This window comes from Anomaloglossus baeobatrachus, chromosome 2, assembly GCF_048569485.1.
Source record: "Anomaloglossus baeobatrachus isolate aAnoBae1 chromosome 2, aAnoBae1.hap1, whole genome shotgun sequence".
NCBI lineage: Eukaryota > Metazoa > Chordata > Amphibia > Anura > Aromobatidae > Anomaloglossus > Anomaloglossus baeobatrachus.
Window position 1 is genome coordinate 535984811 of NC_134354.1, and position 20786 is coordinate 536005596.

At 43.0% G+C, this 20786-nt stretch overlaps 1 protein-coding gene across 1 annotated transcript in view; it reads left to right on the forward strand.

The window, feature by feature from the left end:
- The window catches only part of JADE3 (jade family PHD finger 3), a 115096-nt gene extending 102664 nt beyond the window's left edge, over positions 1–12432 (forward strand). The window contains exon 11 of the mRNA XM_075336630.1: positions 3511–12432. Coding sequence (XP_075192745.1) covers positions 3511–4397 — 887 coding nt within the window. The 3' untranslated portion in view covers positions 4398–12432. The remainder of the gene's footprint in view (positions 1–3510) is intronic.
- Positions 12433–20786: the final 8354 nt, after the last annotated feature.

Below are 20786 nucleotides of genomic sequence, written 5' to 3' on the forward strand. Positions count from 1 at the left end.
TTTTGCGCAGTTTCATCTGCGCCCACTTCAATGGGACATTCTCCGCAAACGGGACAGGAAGTCGACGTCCCTCGACAGGAACGTCTCCCTTTCTCGGGCAGCCAAAGCTTCCCTTCAGTGGTGGCTCATCCCCACTTCTCTGTCGAAGGGGAAATCCTTCCTGCCCCCATCCTGGGCGGTGGTCACGACGGACGCGAGCCTGTCAGGGTGGGGAGCGGTCTTTCTCCACCACAGGGCTCAGGGGACTTGGACTCAGACAGAGTCCTCCCTTCAGATCAATGTTCTAGAGATAAGGGCAGTGTATCTTGCCCTAAAGGCCTTCCAGCCGTGGCTGCAAGGCAAGCAGATCCGAATTCAGTCGGACAACTCCACAGCGGTGGCATACATCAACCACCAAGGCGGGACACGCAGTCGGCAAGCCTTCCAGGAAGTTCGGCGGATTCTGCTGTGGGTGGAAGCCACAGCCTCCACCATATCCGCAGTTCACATCCCGGGCGTAGAAAACTGGGAAGCAGACTTTCTCAGTCGCCAGGGCATGGACGCAGGGGAATGGTCCCTTCACCCGGACGTGTTTCAGGAGATCTGTTGCCGCTGGGGAATGCCGGACGTTGACCTAATGGCGTCCCGGCACAACAACAAGGTCCCGACATTCATGGCACGGTCTCAAGATCACAGAGCTCTGGCGGCAGACGCCTTAGTTCAGAATTGGTCGCAGTTTCAACTCCCTTATGTGTTCCCTCCTCTGGCACTGTTGCCCAGAGTGTTACGCAAGATCAGGGCCGACTGCCGCCGCGCCATCCTCGTCGCTCCAGACTGGCCGAGGAGATCGTGGTACCCGGATCTGTGGCATCTCACGGTCGGCCAACCGTGGGCACTACCAGACCGACCAGACTTGCTGTCTCAAGGGCCGTTTTTCCATCTGAATTCTGCGGCCCTCAACCTGACTGTGTGGCCATTGAGTCCTGGATCCTAGCGTCTTCAGGATTATCTCAAGAGGTCATTGCCACTATGAGACAGGCTAGGAAACCAACGTCAGCCAAGATCTACCACAGGAGAGTGTCTGAGCTAGCAGCGCTGTCATGCAAAGCCCCCTTCCTGGTGTTTCACCAGGACAAGGTGGTTCTGCGTCCGGTTCCGGACTTCTCCCTAAGGTGGTATCCCCCTTTCATCTCAATCAGGATATCTCCTTACCCTCTTTTTGTCCTCATCCAGTTCACCAATGTGAAAAGGATTTGCACTTGTTAGATCTGGTGAGAGCACTCAGATTCTACATTTCTCGTACGGCGCCTCTGCGCCGCTCGGATGCACTCTTTGTCCTTGTCGCTGGCCAGCGTAAAGGGACACAAGCTTCCAAATCAACCCTGGCTCGGTGGATCAAGGAACCAATTCTCGAGGCTTATCGTTCCTCGGGGCTTCCGGTTCCATCAGGGCTGAAGGCCCATTCTACCAGGGCCGTGGGAGCGTCCTGGGCTTTGCGGCACCAGGCTACGGCTCAGCAGGTGTGTCAGGCGGCTACCTGGTCGAGCCTGCACACTTTCACGAAACACTATCAGGTGCATACCTATGCTTCGGCAGATGCCAGCCTAGGTAGGCGAGTCCTTCAGGCGACGGTTGCCCACCTGTAGGACGGAGCCGGTTGCGGCTCTATTATGAGGTATTATTTACCCACCCAGGGACTGCTTTTGGACGTCCCAATTGTCTGGGTCTCCCAATGGAGCGACAAAGAAGAAGGGAATTTTGTTTACTTACCGTAAATTCCTTTTCTTCTAGCTCCAATTGGGAGACCCAGCACCCGCCCCTGTTTTTTGTGTACACATGTTGTTCATGTTGAATGGTTTCAGTTCTCCGATATTCCTTCGGATTGAATTTACTTTACTTTAAACCAATTTATAATTTTTTCCTCCTTCTTGCTTTTGCACCAAAACTGAGGAGCCCGTGAGCACGGGGGGTGTATAGGCATAAGGGGAGGGGCTTTACACTTTTAGTGTAATACTTTGTGTGGCCTCCGGAGGCATAGCTATACACCCAATTGTCTGGGTCTCCCAATTGGAGCTAGAAGAAAAGGAATTTACGGTAAGTAAACAAAATTCCCTTCTTTCTTTGATCCATATTGTTTTATCTCTCGCTTCGGGGCTGCTGCTGACCACTTTTTGATATATGTGCATCAAGGAGTTGTGCCTGACACAACTTTAAGAGGTGAGTGTGCTTTTGGCACCATACTTGCGAAATTTTATACCTGGTAAGACCCTATGTGCGCTTTCTCTTCCACAGACAAATAATTCTATACTTTATATTGACAGTAAGCCGCTAATTAGAGGAGGGGTCATGGTTAAAGAGCAAGTCAGATAGTGTTGCTCTTCTACTAATAAAACACTGGTGTTGAAACAGCACATCCCTGAAATCAGTGTCTCGGCCCTCTCAAATTATATAGCAAAACCTGGTGACAGATTCCCTTTTAAGTGACTGCAAATAGAGGTCTTAAAAAAACCTGAGTACACAAAGTATGTTGGAAATATAACTTTATTTGTCAAAGAATAACACTCGCTGAAACTGGAATATCCCTTTAATATTGAGGCGAAACAAAATTGGAATGTTCTCTTCTACTACACAACTACTCTTTTATGATAAGAATATTGAACAGTGAGATGATTTTTACGTGCATGTATAGAATTCATTGACGTTTACTCCCCATTAAACAGATTTGCTGTGTGTTGCTTTGGCTGTTCATAAGCATCCTTCATATGCTTCTTCTATCTCGTGAAAGACTGCAGTAATTCTGCAACCTAGTGAAATAAATTAGACAAGGTATCTTAAGGCTATGTGCGCACGTTGCCTTTTATTCGTGACCGCAAAGATGCAGCGTTTTTGGCTGCAAAAAACCGCACCCGTGGTAAAAACGCATGCGTTTTGCGCGTTTTTGTCCGTTTTGCTGCGTTTTTGTTGCTGCATTTTTTTTCCAATGCATAGCATGGGTGAAGAACGCTGGCAAAAATGCAGAAATAATTGACATGTTACATCTTTGTGGTCACCACAAAAATGCAGCTAAAACAAAACTGCACTGTGCGGGCAGCAAAAATGAAAACTCATAGACTTTCCTGGGGAAGGAAATTAATGCAGTTTTTAGACCAAAAATGCACCCGAAAAACGCAGCATGCGCACATAGCCTTAGGCTTCCAATATCATTAAAATAAGACTATTATGGCGTAAGGTCCCGTTCACACCTTGTATTTGAAGCTTTCACTCCTCTTTTTTTATTATAATTATTATGAGAACACTATGGGCGGTTTTACGCATCCGCCTTCACAGTCTTGAGTATGGACCGGCCACAGGTTTTCAGACTCGAGCTTAACAACCTAATAAGGATACGTTTGGTTCAAGAGACCCGCGGCCAGTCCATACTTGGACTGTGTATGTTAGATATGTACAGACGGCCTCCGTTTCATCATTTCTTTCTTCCATGTCTGTGCCAGATTACCTTTTTAATATATTTTGCTGGTTTTGTCTCTCTAGGACAACCGTTATCGAGTGCGCTGGAGAATACATTATTTTACCCTCCTCCAAGAATAACTTTGAAGTTAAAAATGCCAAAATCCTCAGTAACAGACTGTAAAAACAGTGCAGTGAAAACTGGAAAACGATCAGGCCTTCTTAATAAGAACAATAGTTCACATCATGGCCGTGGCCGAGAACTGCAGAAATCTTCAGAGGTCATCACTAAACACTACTCGCACTTTGCCCCTGAACAACGAAGGAATGGATTACTAGAGAGTAGTAATCCCCGGGTTGAAATTCAGGAACCAGTGACACAGCAAACATCACGATATAGAAGCTCAGGTAAACCAATGTCTCTACAAGCTGTAATCCATGGACAGTCTTCAAATGGAAGTGGGAAAGTTCAGCATGAACATCTCAAGTCAAGCAAGTCTAATGGAATTTTACGTTCTAGCGCCGACAGAATCCAAAGGGAGAGCTTAAGCCAAACTTCTCTTGAGCAGGAATCTTTAATCACAACACATCTGCCCAATCCGAGCAAATTTAGGAAGTCCAAGATTGAACATTATAGCAGATCAATCAAAGAAACAACAAATAGCTTGATAAGGACCACAGAAGATCTGAGAAGCTGTGAAAAAACGCAAAAACGGCAGCCAGCAAAAGAGCGAATGTGGACCAAACAGACTGTCGAATGTCAGTCTTCTGGGACTCCATATCAGGACAATGATGGCTATTGTCCGGACTTAGAATTGAGTGACTCTGAAGCTGAAAGTGATGAAAACAAGGACCACATGCGACTGAGGAGAGGCAGCTCAAGTCGGGAAAGCCCCAATAGAGACTCTAATAGAAACAGTCGTAATAGAAGCAAAAAGAGTATGATTCCACACAGTTCAGGACAAAGGTGATGGCTTATGACCCCCTTCAATCCGGTTACTTAATGCTTGTGCATATTCAAATGCCAAAAAAGTCTAGAGCTCCAAAAATCCAGTAATAAGGGAATTATTTTCTTTAAAGCTGGGTTTTTAGCAGAATGGCCATTCTAAGAATGTGAAATAGAGATGAGCGACTCTTTTGCCATTCGATTTCTCCAGCTTCCTTTTTTAATTTGATTTGCCCTGACTCTGAAAACACGTGTGTGTGTAACACACTGAGGGTTGTAGTGATCACTTTCTCAAGCTATTTAACTCAAACACAGCCTTAGCAATGTCCAAGTGACCTCAATATATATGGTTATAGATTATGATGGGAAATTAGTGATAAACAGCTATCACATGCTATCTGTAATGATTATTCAGTGTTTTAAAACTTTATCGCCTTATATCTATTGCTAAGCTGTGAACAGTGATCTCTCACTATCCAGATTCACTACAAAATGCCTGCTGCATTCCCTGCCTTGGCTTTTATACAGGTTTTTATAGTCCTTCCTGATTGGCTGTAATATACCCTCTGATCTGGTTACAAAGCATTATGGAGAAGCCTGCTTGTCCGCACTTGAGCCACCCATAGCTGATGCAATCTTCTACTTTGTGGAAAAAATGGCTTTTTTTTCCTAAAATTCAACATGAATTGGTTTGCATCTGGGGATTAGTTCGCTCATCTCTAATTTGAAGTCAGTAATACTCTAGGAGAATGCACAAGCGGCAGCATTGCTTTTTATCGAGTACAGCCTGAAATATGCACAATGACATTTTTATATTGTTTGTAATTCCAAAATTTCTTAATATAAAATACAAACAAATGCATTAATTTATGTGGAGGCAAAGCTCTGTAACATAGTTTAATAGGCTTTTAAATAACTTTGCTAACAAGTGAAAGTATTATATTGTGTAAATACTTAGTTTTCTTTAAGTGCATTTTAAAGGCAGTGTACAGGAATTGCTGGTTGTGCAATGCATTTAATGTAAATATCTTACCTGTATAACTATAAGATGCCAATGTGTGAATATTGTTTACAAGAAGAAATGGTAGATTTACATTATTTATTATCATTCTATTTCAGTCACACTGAAAAGATAAGCTGAGCATGGGGCATATGCATGAAGTATCATCTAGATGATCTGCAGAACTTAGCCATGGCAGTTTAGGAAATTAGCACTGAGATTTTACAGCAAAACACACTACTTTGAGTCTATTCACACAACTTCCAAACTGGTCTTTCCAAGCTGGTGCAATACATACAATGTATGAACTCAAATGAGTCTTGGGTTGAACCTACTTCAGTATTTTTTTTTTTTTTTAACTATGGAGGCCAAACTGTCTATGTATGGTGAACACTATTTTACAAATGGCAATACAGTGGTACCTCGCTTAACGAGTAACCCACTTAGCGAGAATTTCGCTTAACAAGCAAAGCTTTCTGTAAATTGTTAACCCGGTTTACGAGAAAGCTTTGCTGTGCGAGCAAAATCCTCACCTCAGATACTTCCGGTTTCGTCCATCCACCGCGCTCTGACCCGCACTTGCAGTCCACACAAACAAGCACACACATGCACACACATACAGTATTATGCTCACCTTACCTTCCGTTCCACCACCAGTCTCATGGTTCTTGTAGTTCCCTGGTACATCGCAACATGCTCGCGGCGAACTAAAAGTACCATGAGGCCGGCACTGGAATGGAAGGTAAGGTCAGCATATAATATGTGTACCTTCCGTTTCATCGCCGGCCTCCTGGGTCCTGTAGTTCGCCGCTCCGCTCCACTCCAGGCTGTGCAGCATCGGCATCCATAGCTACAAAGAAGGAACTTCCTGGTTCCTGTCACCGCTACTCAAAGGCAGCGTGCTGGCCAATCAGAGGCAAGCGGCTCTGCCTTTGACGTCAGCGCTCTGGCAGGAAGTTCCTCCCTCGTCGTTATGGTACACGGCACACCGATACACGGCACGCACCGGAGAACAGCAAGTCCCAGGAGACCGGCGATGGAACGGAAGGTAAGGTGAACATATAATGTGTGTGTGTGTTTGTGCAGGTGTGGAATGACAGAATAAGGGACCAGGATGGGACATTTAACAAGTTGTGGAACGAATTGTCTGCATTGCAATGATTTCCTATGGGAAATGTTGCTCTGCTGAACGAGTAACTTGGTTAACAAGCACAGTCCCAGAACGGATTGTTCTCGTTAAGCAAGGTTCCACTGTATACGTATAACTAGATCTGAACTGTGTTGACTAGAGATGAGTGAAATTGAATTCTACTCGAATATTACAAAAAGACACTTTCCCCAAAATATACCTATTTTGTAATTCGCCTACGTGCAGATCCAGCAAAATTGTGCCAGCTGGCTTCCAATATGATGACCTGAAAAGTGTCATCAAGAGGTTTAGAAAAGAAAAAAACAAAACATAGCTTTCCAGCCCCTTCACTTCTCACAGCCACCCGTCCGGTTCTGTTCACATTTTATCGCCAAGCACCGAATACTTGGGCCTCTTTGAGACGGGTCTACATGCGCACGCCATGACTTTACAGGCGCTGATGTAGAACAGTCCAGGATCTCCTCCATGTGGACAGGTCTGGAGATTCTGCACTCGCGGTAATCACTAGAAGATGCATCCAGTAACGGTGAAGAGAGGAGTGGTCGGAGAGTTAAGCAGTGAGGTGAATATAAGTATTTCTTTTACATCCAATGTTTATTATGCACAGGAGTATGGACGTGCTCCAGAGTATACTTTCGGCCATTTATTTGAGGCGAATAATTACTCTGCAAATTGAATTTTCTGGGTAGAATCTACTGGAACAGGCAAAATCAAATTTTGCCTGTTCCGCTCATCTCTAGTGTTGATCATTATGTTTTTGGACAAATGCCTACGTCTGGGCCGTACCTGGATCACAACTCCACTTTATTTCTTCTTGACCAAATCTTATTTATGCCTATGAGGCAGTTACCTTTGATCAAAGACATCTTAAGTTAGTGATGGGTATTGTGGTCCTTGAACGGTCTATGTTTGACAGATGGAAGATTTTGGCCTAACGCTTTTTATATACAGTACTGTGCAAAGTTTTAAGCAGACCTGGAAAAATTGCTGCAAAATAAGACTCCTTTAAAAAAAAAATAGGAGTGTTTAATAGTTTGAAAAATGCAAAATAAATGGCAAAAGGAATCTAAATAAAATGAATATTTGGTGTAACCACACTTGCTTTCAAAGCAGCATCTATTTTTCTACATATACTTAAGGCCCCTTTACACACTGCAACATCGGTAGCGATATCGTTGTAACGTCACCGGTTTTGTGACGTAATAGCGACCTTCCCATCGACATTGCAGTGTGTGACACGCATCAGCGACCTGGCCCCCGCTGTAAGGTCGCTGATCACTACAAGTTGTTCAGGACCATTCTTTGGTCCTTTGTTTCCCGCTGCGCAGCATGTATCGGTGAGTTTGACATCGTTAGCGACCCAGCCCATAGGCGTGCTAGCGTTCCCTTTCCAGCGAGGTTGTTCTGCAGGTCCGTATCGCTTCTGCGTCGTTGGCCAGATCTGCCCGTTTGACAGGTCACCAGCGACTGTTAGAGACTTTCCAGCGATCCCAGTCAGGTCGAGATCGCTGGTGGGATCGCTAGAAAGTCTGTGTTTAAAAGGGCCTTTACACACAGTTTTTGAAGGAACTTGATCCAAACATCTTTGAGAACTAACCACAGATCTTTAGTGGATGTAGGCTCATACAAATCCTTCTATCTCTTCATGTAATCCCAGACAGACCTGATAATGAGATCAGGCTTCTGTAAGGGCCATATCATCACTTCCAGGACTCCTTGTTCTTCTTCTTTATGCTGAAGATAGTTTTTAATGACATTGGCTGTATATTTTGGGTCATTGTCTTGCTGCTGAATACATTTGGAGCCAACCAGATGCCTCCCTTACAGTATTGCATGATGCAACTCTGCAAATATGAATGTGATTTAGAATTTTTTTTAGTCACATCCACTTTGCAATTTAATAGCTAGAATAAACTACTAAAACCTGTATTTTTTTTAAAGCATTCTTTTCAGATTTTTTTTCCCCACACCTGCCTAAGACTTTTGCACAGTACTGTATTTTATAAAGGAAATTTACTGGCATATTGTTATATGCCAGTTTGAAACAGAAGTCTTCTGGAATAAGATACAACAAATTTATTGGAAAATGAATAAATTTGGCACATTGTGGGCTGTTCGTGCATCACAAAGTCCAGACTGCACCAAAATCTTGAACATTTTAAATATGTTTGTATTTTAAAATACAAAATATCCATAGGAAATATATTCTTCTCCTTCCCAAATACTAGCAGCCTCTGTACTGCACTTTTAGGATGGCGCTCAAAGCAAACTACTCCATGTGATGTATTGCTATATGTTCTCCCGCATATTTGTTCTTACGGGATTCTGTGTTCTACAGTTTAGATTGACCTCTATTTTCTTTTTTCTTTTTTTTTTTTTTTTTTTTTCTTTTTCTTTCTTCAAAATGAAAGATTAAAATTGTGTGTTAATAGCACCTTGTGGACAGGAGACATCAGATTCAGTTGTCACAATCCAACATTGTTGTAATTTTAAGAGACTGAGCTATTACAAGACAAATATATAGATTTTATATACATACATTCTTAATTTTATGAAACTCGTAGAAATGCTTTTTGTGAGGACACACAATTTATCATCATAGAACCCTAACGGAGAGGTTTTTAGATCCATGGCCACAATATTGAGACAAACGAGTTCTTATTACTTGTGACACCAGCTTAGCGCTTTATCTACATATACCATTTTAGAAGGAAAACGAGTCATAAGGTAGGTTTGTTTCATTGCTTTGTGCAAATGTTGCCAATTTTTGCAGCCAACTAATGTTTTATACAATTATCAGTATTCGCACATGAATGTTTGGGTATATTCGACACTAGACATATCAGGTTACAGATTTCAAAACGATTACTATGGAAAAAGTGCTCTCCTCAATAGTTGGTGTTTAGTTGTGACCAAACCACTGTTTCTGAGGCTATTTTGATGCATGAGTCCCATTCTTTTGTAAAAGCTTTCATGGATCTTTTCGTACTTTTGAAAAATACTAACGTGTCATGTAGATGTATGGATTGAAAAAACCATGGGGAGCCTTCCAGACTACAGAAGAGTTGACATTTTAAGCAAGGTAAAGAAATTCAGTTGGACTTTTCTGGACCAGAGATCTTGAGTAATGAGCGAGCACTACCAACCTCGGTGCTCCTAACGAGCAGTTGGCTGCTCAGATGGACACAACTAAAGCAAGGGTTGCAAGCATTTGTTTTGGAAGATTTCCCGGAAAAATGCTTAAGTCCTTCATTGACTTCCATTATACTCGAGTACTCACGTTGCGCCCATCCAGGCATCCAACTGCTCGTTACAAATACCAAACACCCGAGCAAGGTAGTGCTCACTCATCACTAGAGATTTCTTAGGTTCTTAGTTTGTAAGTTCAGCATTTTACATTTAAAACATTGTATGGCCTAGCAAATGCTATACAAATACATACTAAATGAGGTAAATGTCACAATTTTAATATTTATCCACTGAATACAGTCTATGCATTTTACTACCAACAATTACTGTAACTTATTTATTTATAATTGTTTTTTGCTTATTTCTACACTTACATACAGAGCAGTGTGGGATACTATTTCACTGGCAAGGACAAATTTATATCAGCCATGACTTTATTGCTCCAACTAGATGGAACTTGTTTCCTTAATAAGCCTATAATTGGCTTTCAAATGATACCAGGGTGACCGCACTAAGTGCAACGTTTGGGTGATTGGTGGTATTGGTTAGCCAGTGAGAAGATACAGTTTTACTTTCTGTGTGGGGGGATGGGGTACTCATTACTGTCATCTCTTCACTTGTGCCTCCACCTTGTTACATTTAGGTTTTTTGTTTTGCTTTGGGGTTTTTTTTGCCTTTTTACTGAAGGTGCCCAGATTCAGACAAAACTTAACGAAAGTGTACAATTTCTAATCGTATTGAACATCTTGTCCAGTGAAAGTATACAAAGAACTACTCTCAACACTTATTGTCAAGGACCATGTTAGACGCATTTAAAAAAACTAAAATTCCAATAATCGGACCAAAAATCTTTTTGTTAGAAAAAATATTTTGAGTGAACAGCCTTCCTTACAATGTTCCCAGAATGATGATTATTCTTTGTTTTCATTGAAAATGTCTTGTCAGCTAACACGTTAGTCTATATCAGCAGTTACTAACGTGTATGATGCTGTTTGAGAAATGGCACTTCTGCAGACTGACATCATCTTACTTCTGTCTGTGTAGGGCCACCTTAAAGAATTGAGAAGACGAGCAGTTGCACATCCAGCCACCGCTAATCAGGCAATTTGTCAACTCTGTTATTCAAAAGTTTACAAATAGAGATGAGGGAATCAATTTGGCCGATTGCAGTCTATTGGCCAGTTCCATAATCTGCCAGTGGTGGACGGGAAATCTGAGCGTTTCCTTACCTCCTCACATTCCCAACTCCTCTTTTGATTAGCTAGGCTGGCATGACACCATAATTGCTTCATGAGGCAGACACATGACGTTGCATCAACTTTGCTAATCAAACAAAATGCTTGGAGGTCAGGAGATTCACAGGACTCCCATCTGGTGGCCACAGATCACTGACCCGACCGATGGACAGAGTCCTGTGAATCAATTCTCCCATCTCTATTTTTTGATGCACAATTATTTTTAAACTCGCCGAGCATTGCAAAATTCTCAGTCATTTTCACAAAACGCAATTTTCTAATTCTTATTTGTGTATGGGATAAGTTTGAAAATAGACCTGAAACCATTGGAAATAAGTGTTTAAAAGGAATGTGTATCTAAAAAGAAACTTTGTTTAAATTTTTTTTGTGTTAAATGTCTTTGATTTCTGTTTTTTTTATAGTGAAGCAAACAAAAAAAAGTGCAATTTGCATACTGGCAATTAATGTTAATAGTAGACTCCGACTTCCTGTTCTATTGAGCAGACACATAGACATAAGCAGCAATACACTGGTTCTGATGCATTGACTGCTACAAGATATTAAAGGTCTTTGTGAAAGGAGTAGTAATAGTGGAAACTGTGTTGTCTACTGTGTATAGATATTCTATCTCTCATTGTAATCCAGACGGTAATGACGACAACAGGAACAGGAAGTGTGAGCCTAGTATTAGGCTTAGTAGCCAGTAAATTGCAAGATATCAGAATGTATTGTGATATTAAAAATTGTAACTAAATTTAACATAAAAAAAAACTTATTTAAACCAGGTAATTTTCGCATGACAAAACCCCTTTAAAGAAATTGAATGCTCACGACCTACTTTTCATTGAAAATGTATGATAATTGGTGATTCCGCTGGCAATCTGTATTGAAGGATCTCTGGAATAGTTGAAATTAATATAAAATATATTACTGCTGAGCTCCCTAACTTTATTTCCAGTGTCTTTTTCACTGCATTGAATTGTTCACTAAAGCAATGTGCATTAGCAGCTAGACTCCCACCCAACAGAATTGTGTGTAGTGCAGAATTCATTGGGACTACCACTCTGCCGAATGTTATTGCTTTAGAAGAAATTGAAAATAAAAGTTTTATTAACCAATATAACCCAATACAAAAGTCCAGACACCATGTTTGATTTACAGATGATGGTTCAATGCAAACTTTAGATCTTCCGACAGTATTATACTGGTGCTAAGCTATTGCTTTCTCTTGAAAACTGAGAATCCACAGTGGCCACAAACAAGGGGGACTCCATAGTATAACCAACACATGAAGGAGCATGATAAATGGTTTACTCATTTGCAGATCTGTTTTTCCCATGGTACATTTGTAAATTCTGAAATGTTCTTTTTTTTTTATCTATATAAATATGTATATATTCAATTTTCAAAAATGGACTGAGCCTTTTCTGATGTCCCTGATGTTTTACAAGTACTTTTTCATTAAATTATGTATTTGCCAACCTGATATAGTCTAATTTCTTTAAGAGAAATGTTTGTGTTACATGTTTTTCATTTTAAAAGTCATATTTGTACTATTGCATTTCTAGTGTTCAGATCCTCTGGAATCTTTAACCATTTATGTAAAAGTAGATGGGAATGAGAAACTTTTTTTTTCTATTGTGAAAACTTCCCTTTTTCTCAATTTGAACATACCGTGTTTCCCCGAAAATAAGACCTCCCCCGAAAATAAGACTTAGCAGCAGTTTTCAGGGATACTTAAATATAAGACATCCCCTGAAAATAAGACCTAGCTGCGGTCAATAATGAAGGGCCATGCACGGGTGAAAAAGTTAAAGACACTGCAGGACACTTCATTATAGACAGCGGAGACCCCCTAAAGAAAGAAGAGAGAAGACCCCACAGTCATACTCACTAGACACCGATCGGGAGCAGGTGAGTGCCTCAGGGTCCTGCAGCGGAACGCACACACACATCAGATCTCTCACACACAAACACACACACTACAGATCGCATACACACACTCACCCCATCCAGTGATATCGCTTGCTTCTCGACGGCGATACTGTGTTGTGAAATTCCAGGACCTTGATCACATGGCCGAAAGCATGTGACATCTCCGGATGTTGTGAGTGTGTGCGCGCTATTGTAGTGGTACGTGCGATATCGTGAGTGTGTGTGAGTGTATGCTGTCTGATGTGTGACTGTGTGTGTATGCGATCAGATCTGTGAGTGGAGGCAGGAGGACGGCGTGCAGCGCAGCTGCTGGGAGCGCTCACAGGAGAGCACAGGGAGGAATGATTTGAAAGGAGTGTGTGTGTATGCTGTCTGATGTGAGCGTTGGCCAGACGCAGGGTAGCACAGCTACTGGGAGATCACAGGGAGCAATGATGTGAGCGTGTGTGTGTGTCTCTATATGAGTGTATGCGATATATGTGTGTGTGTGTGTCTATATGAGTGTATGCGATCTGATGTGTGTGTGTGTCTGAGTATGCTATCTGATGTGTGTCTAAATGAGTGTATGCTATCTGATATGTGTGTGTGTGTGTGTGTGATCTGAAGTATGTGTGTCGGCCAGATGCAGGGGAGTCGTGCAGCACACCTGCTGGGAGATCACAGGAAGATCTGGGAGCCATACAGATGCCTGGGGCTGGTAAGTATGATGATCCTGGGAAGGGGGGGGGTCTGCTTTTTGTGGAGGGTAAACTTACCCCCAACCATGTCTCCTTGATAATAAGACACCCCCTGAAAATAAGACCTAGTGCTTTTTTCAGGGCAAAAAAAATATAAGGCAGTCTTATTTTCGGGGAAACTATATTCCTACAGATGTAGCCATGGTTAAAAAAAAAACGCAGATAATGCAGCACTGGGATATCACAGCGCTGGAAAATATAATCTGACACCTACCTTGACATCACTTAATTAATTTTGTAATGTTAGTGGTGCATTATTTGTATAGTTAAATGTGGCTATATCTGTACATAATGGTGAAAAATAATTGATACACTGCCGATTTTGCCACCTAAAAGTTTTTGCACTTACAAAGAATGGAGAGGTCTGTACTTTTTAATCGGAAGTACACTTCAACTGTGACAGAATAAAAATCCAGAAAATTACATTGTATGAGTTTCAAGTAATTTTGCATTTTATTGCATGAAATACCGGTAAGTATTTGATCGCCTACCAACTAACAAAAATTCTGGCTCACTGGCCTGTTATATTTGTTTTCTTTAAGAAGCCCTCCTACTCTGCACTCATTACCTCTATTAATTGCAATTTCTTGAACTCGTTATCTGTATAAAAGTCATCTGTCCACATAATCAATCACACTCCAACATCTCCACCATGGCCAAGATCAAAGAGCTGTCAAAGGACACCAGGGACAAAATTGTAGACCTCCACAAGGCTGGGATGAGCTAGAGGACAAAATAGGCAAGCAGTTTGGGAGATGGCAACCCCTGTTTGCACAATTATTAGAGAATGGAAGAAACACAAGCTGACTGTCAATCTTACTCAGTCTGGGGCTCCATGCACTAACTTGCTTCATGGGGCGAGGAAGATGCTGAGAAGTGTCCGGAATCAGCCCAGAACTTCACGGGAGGACCTGATCAATGACCTGAAGAGAGCTGGGACCACAGTATCAAAGATTACCATTAGGAACACCCTACGCCATCATAGATTAAAATTCTACAGGGCATGCAAGGTCCTCCTGTTCATGCCAGCACATGGCCAGGCTCGTTTGAAGTTCATCAATGACCATCTGGATGATCCAGAAGAGGTATGGAGAAGGTGATGTGGTCAGATGAGTCCGAAATAGAACTTTTTGGTATCAACTCCACTTGCCGTGTTTGTAGGAAGAAGAAGTGCCAGCCAAGAACACCATCCCAAACGTAAAGCATGGGGGTTGAAACATCATAATTTGGGGGTGCTTTTCTGCAAAAGGGACTGGACAACTACACTGTATTGGTAGGCAGATGAATGGGGTCATGTATTGCAAGATTTTGGCCAACAACCTTGTCCCACTCAGTAAGAGCATTGAAGATGGGTGGTGGCTGGGTCTTCCAGCATGACAATGACATGAAACTGATAGCCAGCGCAACTAAGGAGTGGCTCCGTAAAAAGAATTTCAGGTTCTTGGAGTTGCCGACACAGTTCAGACCTGAAACCAATAGAAAATCTTTGGAGGGAGCTGAAACAATGTTGCCCAGCAACAGCCCCAAAATGTGAAAGATTGTATAGAGGAGTAGGCCAAAATCCCTGCTGTATTGTGTGCAAACTTTGTCAAGAGCTACAAGAAACATCTGACCTCTGTATTTGTTAATAAAGGTTTCTGTAAGAAATATTAACCCCTTCACCCCCGGCCACTAAAACACCCTAATGACCGGGCCATTTTTTGCAATTCTGACCAGTGTCACTTTGACAGGTTATAACTCTGGAACGCTTCAACGGATCCTGGCGATTCTGAGATTGTTTTTTCGTGACATATTGTACTTCATGTCAGTGGTAAATTTAGGCCGATATTTTTTGCGTTTATTTGTGAAAATTTAGGAAATTTGGCGAAAATTTTGAAAATTTCGCAATTTTCAAACTTTGAAAATTTATGCCCATAAATCTGAGAAATATGTCACACAAAATAGTTACTAAATAACATTTCCCACTTGTCTACTTTACATCAGCGCAATTTTCGAAACAAATTTTTTTTTCGTTAGGAAGTTAGAAGGGGTCAAAGTTCATCAGCAATTTCTCATTTTTCCAACAAAATTTAGAAAATAATTTTTTTTAGGGACCACATCACATTTGAGGTGACTTTGAGAGACCGAGGTGACAGAAAATACCCAAAAGTGACCCCATTCTAAAAACTGCACCCCTCACTCTGCTCAAAACCACATCCAAAAAGTTTATTAACCCTTTAGGTGCTTCACAGGAACCAAAGCAATGTGGAATGAAAAAATGAAAATTTTACTTTTTAACACAAAAATGTTACTTTAGCCATAAAATTTTCATTTTCACAAGGGAGAAAAGAGAAAGTGCACCCTACAATTTATTGTGCATTTTCTCCTGAGTACGCCGATACCCCATATGTGGTAAAAATCAATTGTTTGGGTGCACAGCGGAGCTCGGAAGGGAAGGAGCGCCATTTGAATTTTTGAACGCAAAATTAGCTGCACTCATTAGCGGACGCCATGTCGGGTTTGAAGACCCCCTGAGGTGCCTAAACAATGGAGCTCCCCCACAAGTGACCCCATTTTGGAAACTAGAGCCCTCAAATATTTTTTCTAGATGTTTGATGAGCACTTTGAACACCTGGGGGCTTCACAGAAGTTTATAACGTTGAGCCGTGAAAAGAAAAAATTTTTTTTTTACCACAAAACTGTTGCTTCAACTAGGTAGCTTTTTTTTTCACAAGGGTATTGGGAAAAAATGCAACATAAAATATATTGTCCATTTTCTCCTGAGTACGCAGATACCTCATATGTGGTGGAAATCAAATGTTTGGACACACGGCAGTGCTTGGAATGCAAGGAGCGCCATTTGAATTTTTGAACGCAAAATTAGCTGCACTAATTAGCGGACGCCATGTCGGGTTTGAAGACCCCCTGAGGTGCCTAAACAATGGAGCTCCCCCACAAGTGACCCCATTTTGGAAACTAGAGCCCTCAAATATTTTTTCTAGATGTTTGATGAGCACTTTGAACACCTGGGGGCTTCACAGAAGTTTATAACGTTGAGCCGTGAAAAGAAAAAAAATTTTTTTTACCACAAAACTGTTGCTTCAACTAGGTAGCTTTTTTTTCACAAGGGTATTGGGAAAAAATGCAACATAAAATATATTGTCCATTTTCTCCTGAGTACGCAGATACCTCATATGTGGTGGAAATCAAATGTTTGGACACACGGCAGTGCTCGGAATGCAAGGAGCGCCATTTGAATTTTTGAACGCAAAATTAGCTGCACTAATTAGCGGACGCCATGTCGGGTTTGAAGACCCCCTGAGGTGCCTAAACAATGGAGCTCCCCCACAAGTGACCCCATTTTGGAAACTAGAGCCCTCAAATATTTTTTCTAGATGTTTGATGAGCACTTTGAACACCTGGGGGCTTCACAGAAGTTTATAACGTTGAGCCGTGAAAAGAAAAAAATTTTTTTTTACCACAAAACTGTTGCTTCAACTAGGTAGCTTTTTTTTTCACAAGGGTATTGGGAAAAAATGCAACATAAAATATATTGTCCATTTTCTCCTGAGTACGCAGATACCTCATATGTGGTGGAAATCAAATGTTTGGACACACGGCAGTGCTCGGAATGCAAGGAGCGCCATTTGAATTTTTGAACGCAAAATTAGCTGCACTAATTAGCGGACGCCATGTCGGGTTTGAAGACCCCCTGAGGTGCCTAAACAATGGAGCTCCCCCACAAGTGACCCCATTTTGGAAACTAGAGCCCTCAAATATTTTTTCTAGATGTTTGATGAGCACTTTGAACACCTGGGGGCTTCACAGAAGTTTATAACGTTGAGCCGTGAAAAGAAAAAAATTTTTTTTTACCACAAAACTGTTGCTTCAACTAGGTAGCTTTTTTTTTCACAAGGGTATTGGGAAAAAATGCAACATAAAATATATTGTCCATTTTCTCCTGAGTACGCAGATACCTCATATGTGGTGGAAATCAAATGTTTGGACACACGGCAGTGCTCGGAAGGCAAGGAGCGCCATTTAAATGCAAAATTAGCTGCACTCATTAGCGGACGCCATGTCAGGTTTGAAGACCCCCTGAGGTGCCTAAACAATGGAGCTCCCCCACAAGTGACCCCATTTTGGAAACTAGAGCCCTCAAATAATTTTTCTAGATGTTTGGTGAGCACTTTGAACACCTGGGGGCTTCACAGAAGTTTATAGCGTTGAGCCGTGAAAAGAAAAAAAAAATTTTTTACCACAAAACGGTTGCTTCAATTAGGTAGCTTTTTTTTTCACAAGGGTAACAGGAAAAAATGCACCATAAAATGTATTGTGCATTTTCTCCTGAGTACGCAGATACATCATATGTGGTGGAAAGTAATTGTTTGGGTGCATGGCGGGGCTCAGAAGAGAAGGAGCGCCATTTGACAGCAAAATTGGTTGGAATCATTAGCGGACGCCATGTCACGTTTGGAGACCCCCTATGGTGCCTAAACAGTGGAGCTCCCCCACAAGTGACACCATTTTGGAAACTAGAGCCCTCAAATAATTTTTCTAGATGTTTGGTGAGCACTTTGAACACCTGGGGGCTTCACAGAAGTTTATAGCGTTGAGCCGTGAAAAGAAAAAAAATTTTTTTACCACAAAACGGTTGCTTCAACTAGGTAGCTTTTTTTTTCACAAGGCTATCAGGAAAAAATGCACCATAAAACGTATTGTGCATTTTCTCCTGAGTACGCAGATACCTCATATGTGGTGGAAAGTAATTGTTTGGGCGCATGGCGGGGCTCAGAAGAGAAGGAGCGCCATTTGACTTTTCAAACGCACAGACGCAGTGCACTGATCGGTCGCTGCAGGACGCACGGTCGGATGCGATAAAAAAAGCGTCGGGGATACATAAAAAAAAAAGTCACGCCAAAAATTGACCATGGATGCAGATATGTTATGTGCATCCCTGATCAGCGCTCGGCGGGACGCACAGACGGATGCCATACAAAAATTGTCGCGAATACGGAAAAAAGTCACGCCAAAAATTGAGCAGGGATGCCGATCCGTTATCTGCATCCCTGATCAGCGCTCGGCGGGACGCACGGACGGATGCGATACAAAAAGCGTCGGGAATACGGAAAAAAGTCACGCCAAAAATTGAGCAGGGATGCCGATCCGTTATCTGCATCCCTGATCAGCGCTCGGCGGGACGCACGGTCGGACGCGATACAAAAAGCGTCGGGAATACGGAAAAAAGTCACGCCAAAAATTGAGCAGGGATGCCGATCCGTTATCTGCATCCCTGATCAGCGCTCGGCGGGACGCACGGACGGATGCCATACAAAAATTGTCGCGAATACGGAAAAAAGTCACGCCAAAAATTGAGCAGGGATGCCGATCCGTTATCTGCATCCCTGATCAGCGCTCGGCGGGACGCACGGACGGATGCGATACAAAAAGCGTCGGGAATACGGAAAAAAGTCACGCCAAAAATTGAGCAGGGATGCCGATCCGTTATGTGCATCCCTGATCAGCGCTCGGCGGGACGCACGGACGGATGCCATACAAAAATTGTCGCGAATACGGAAAAAAGTCACGCCAAAAATTGAGCAGGGATGCCGATCCGTTATCTGCATCCCTGATCAGCGCTCGGCGGGACGCACGGACGGACGCGATACAAAAAGCGTCGCGAATACGGAAAAAAGTCATGCCAAAAACTGACCACGGATGCAGATCCGTTATCTGCATCCCTGATCAGCGCTTGGCGGGACGCACGGACAGATGAAGTGTAAAAATGGACAAGATACAATAAAAAAAAAAAAAAAAAAGTTATACTCACAGTACCAAGAGGATCACTGACCAGAAGAGTTGCAGAGGAACAAGAAGGCAGTGAGATAGACAGCTTTACACCAGCAGCAGGCAGGACGTTGGACAGATCAGCAGAAGGACCCAGATGGAGGCAGATGTGATCGGGCCAGTGAAGACCTCGGACGACCCGTGAAGGCAGGTAAGAGGACGTCGGGGGGGGCAGGGGGGGGGGATGGGGAGAGGGGGGGGCAGATGGGGGGGGGTTAGAGGGAGAGCAGAGGGGGCGGAGAAGCAAAGGCAGAAGGAAGGAACCTTGGAAGCAGATGACAGAGGAGGCAGGCAGATCGCGTGGGGAGCAGATCGGGATGCCGGGGGGCAGATCGGGGCGTAGGGGGGCAGATCGGGGCGTAGGGGGGGCAGATCTGGGGGGGCACGGGCAGGGGCCTTCACGGGAGCGCGCAGGGGCCTTCACGGGAGCGCGCAGGGGCCATCGCCGGAGCTCAATACTTACCTTTGGAGCTGGCGCGGTGACAGCAGAGGCGGCGTCTGCGGCGGCAGCAGCGGTGGCGTGGTACCAAAAGTACCAGCCACTCCACGCTGCAGCCATGTTGGGGGAGGGTCCCCAGAGCAGCACAGGCCTGGGGAGGGCGGCCACCGGCAGATCAGACCGCCCCACTGCACACTGATTGGAGCGATTGCGCGTCATAGCACGATCGCTCCAATCAGTGCTGCAGGGGCTGGGGGCGACATGTTTGAGGTCCACCTATGATATGCTGCAGCAGCTGCGGCATCTCATAGCTGGATCTCACAGGATCGCACTAATTCGGGCATTATTTTTGCCGAAATTAGTGCGATCGATGTGGTTGGCGGTTCAGATTTGAACAGCCAATCACATCGATCGTCGATAGGGGGTGGCGATGCCACCCCCCCTGGGGTCAAGCAAAGGTCCCCTGCTGTAAGAAACAGCAGGGGACATCATTTGAAAGCCGTTGCTATGGCCACGGCAATCAAATGAAGTTTAGGCAGTAAAATTACGTCCCTGGTCGTTAAGTCACGTTAAAATAGGACGTAATTTTACTGCCCGCGGTCGTGAAGGGGTTAAGTTCTGTTTTTCTATTGTATCATATACTTATTTCATGCAATGAAATGCAGATTAATCATTTAAAAATCAAACAATGTGATTTACTGGATTTTTGGTTCTTATTCAGCCTGTCACAATTGAAGTGTAACTACGATAAAAACTGCAGACCTCTTCATTCTTTGTCGATGGGAAAATCTTGCAAAATCAGCATTGTATCAAATACTACTTATTTTCCCCACTCTATATTACAAATACAGCCATGAACATGAACCCTTAGGATTATTTTCCATAGATGTTTTAGGAACATTT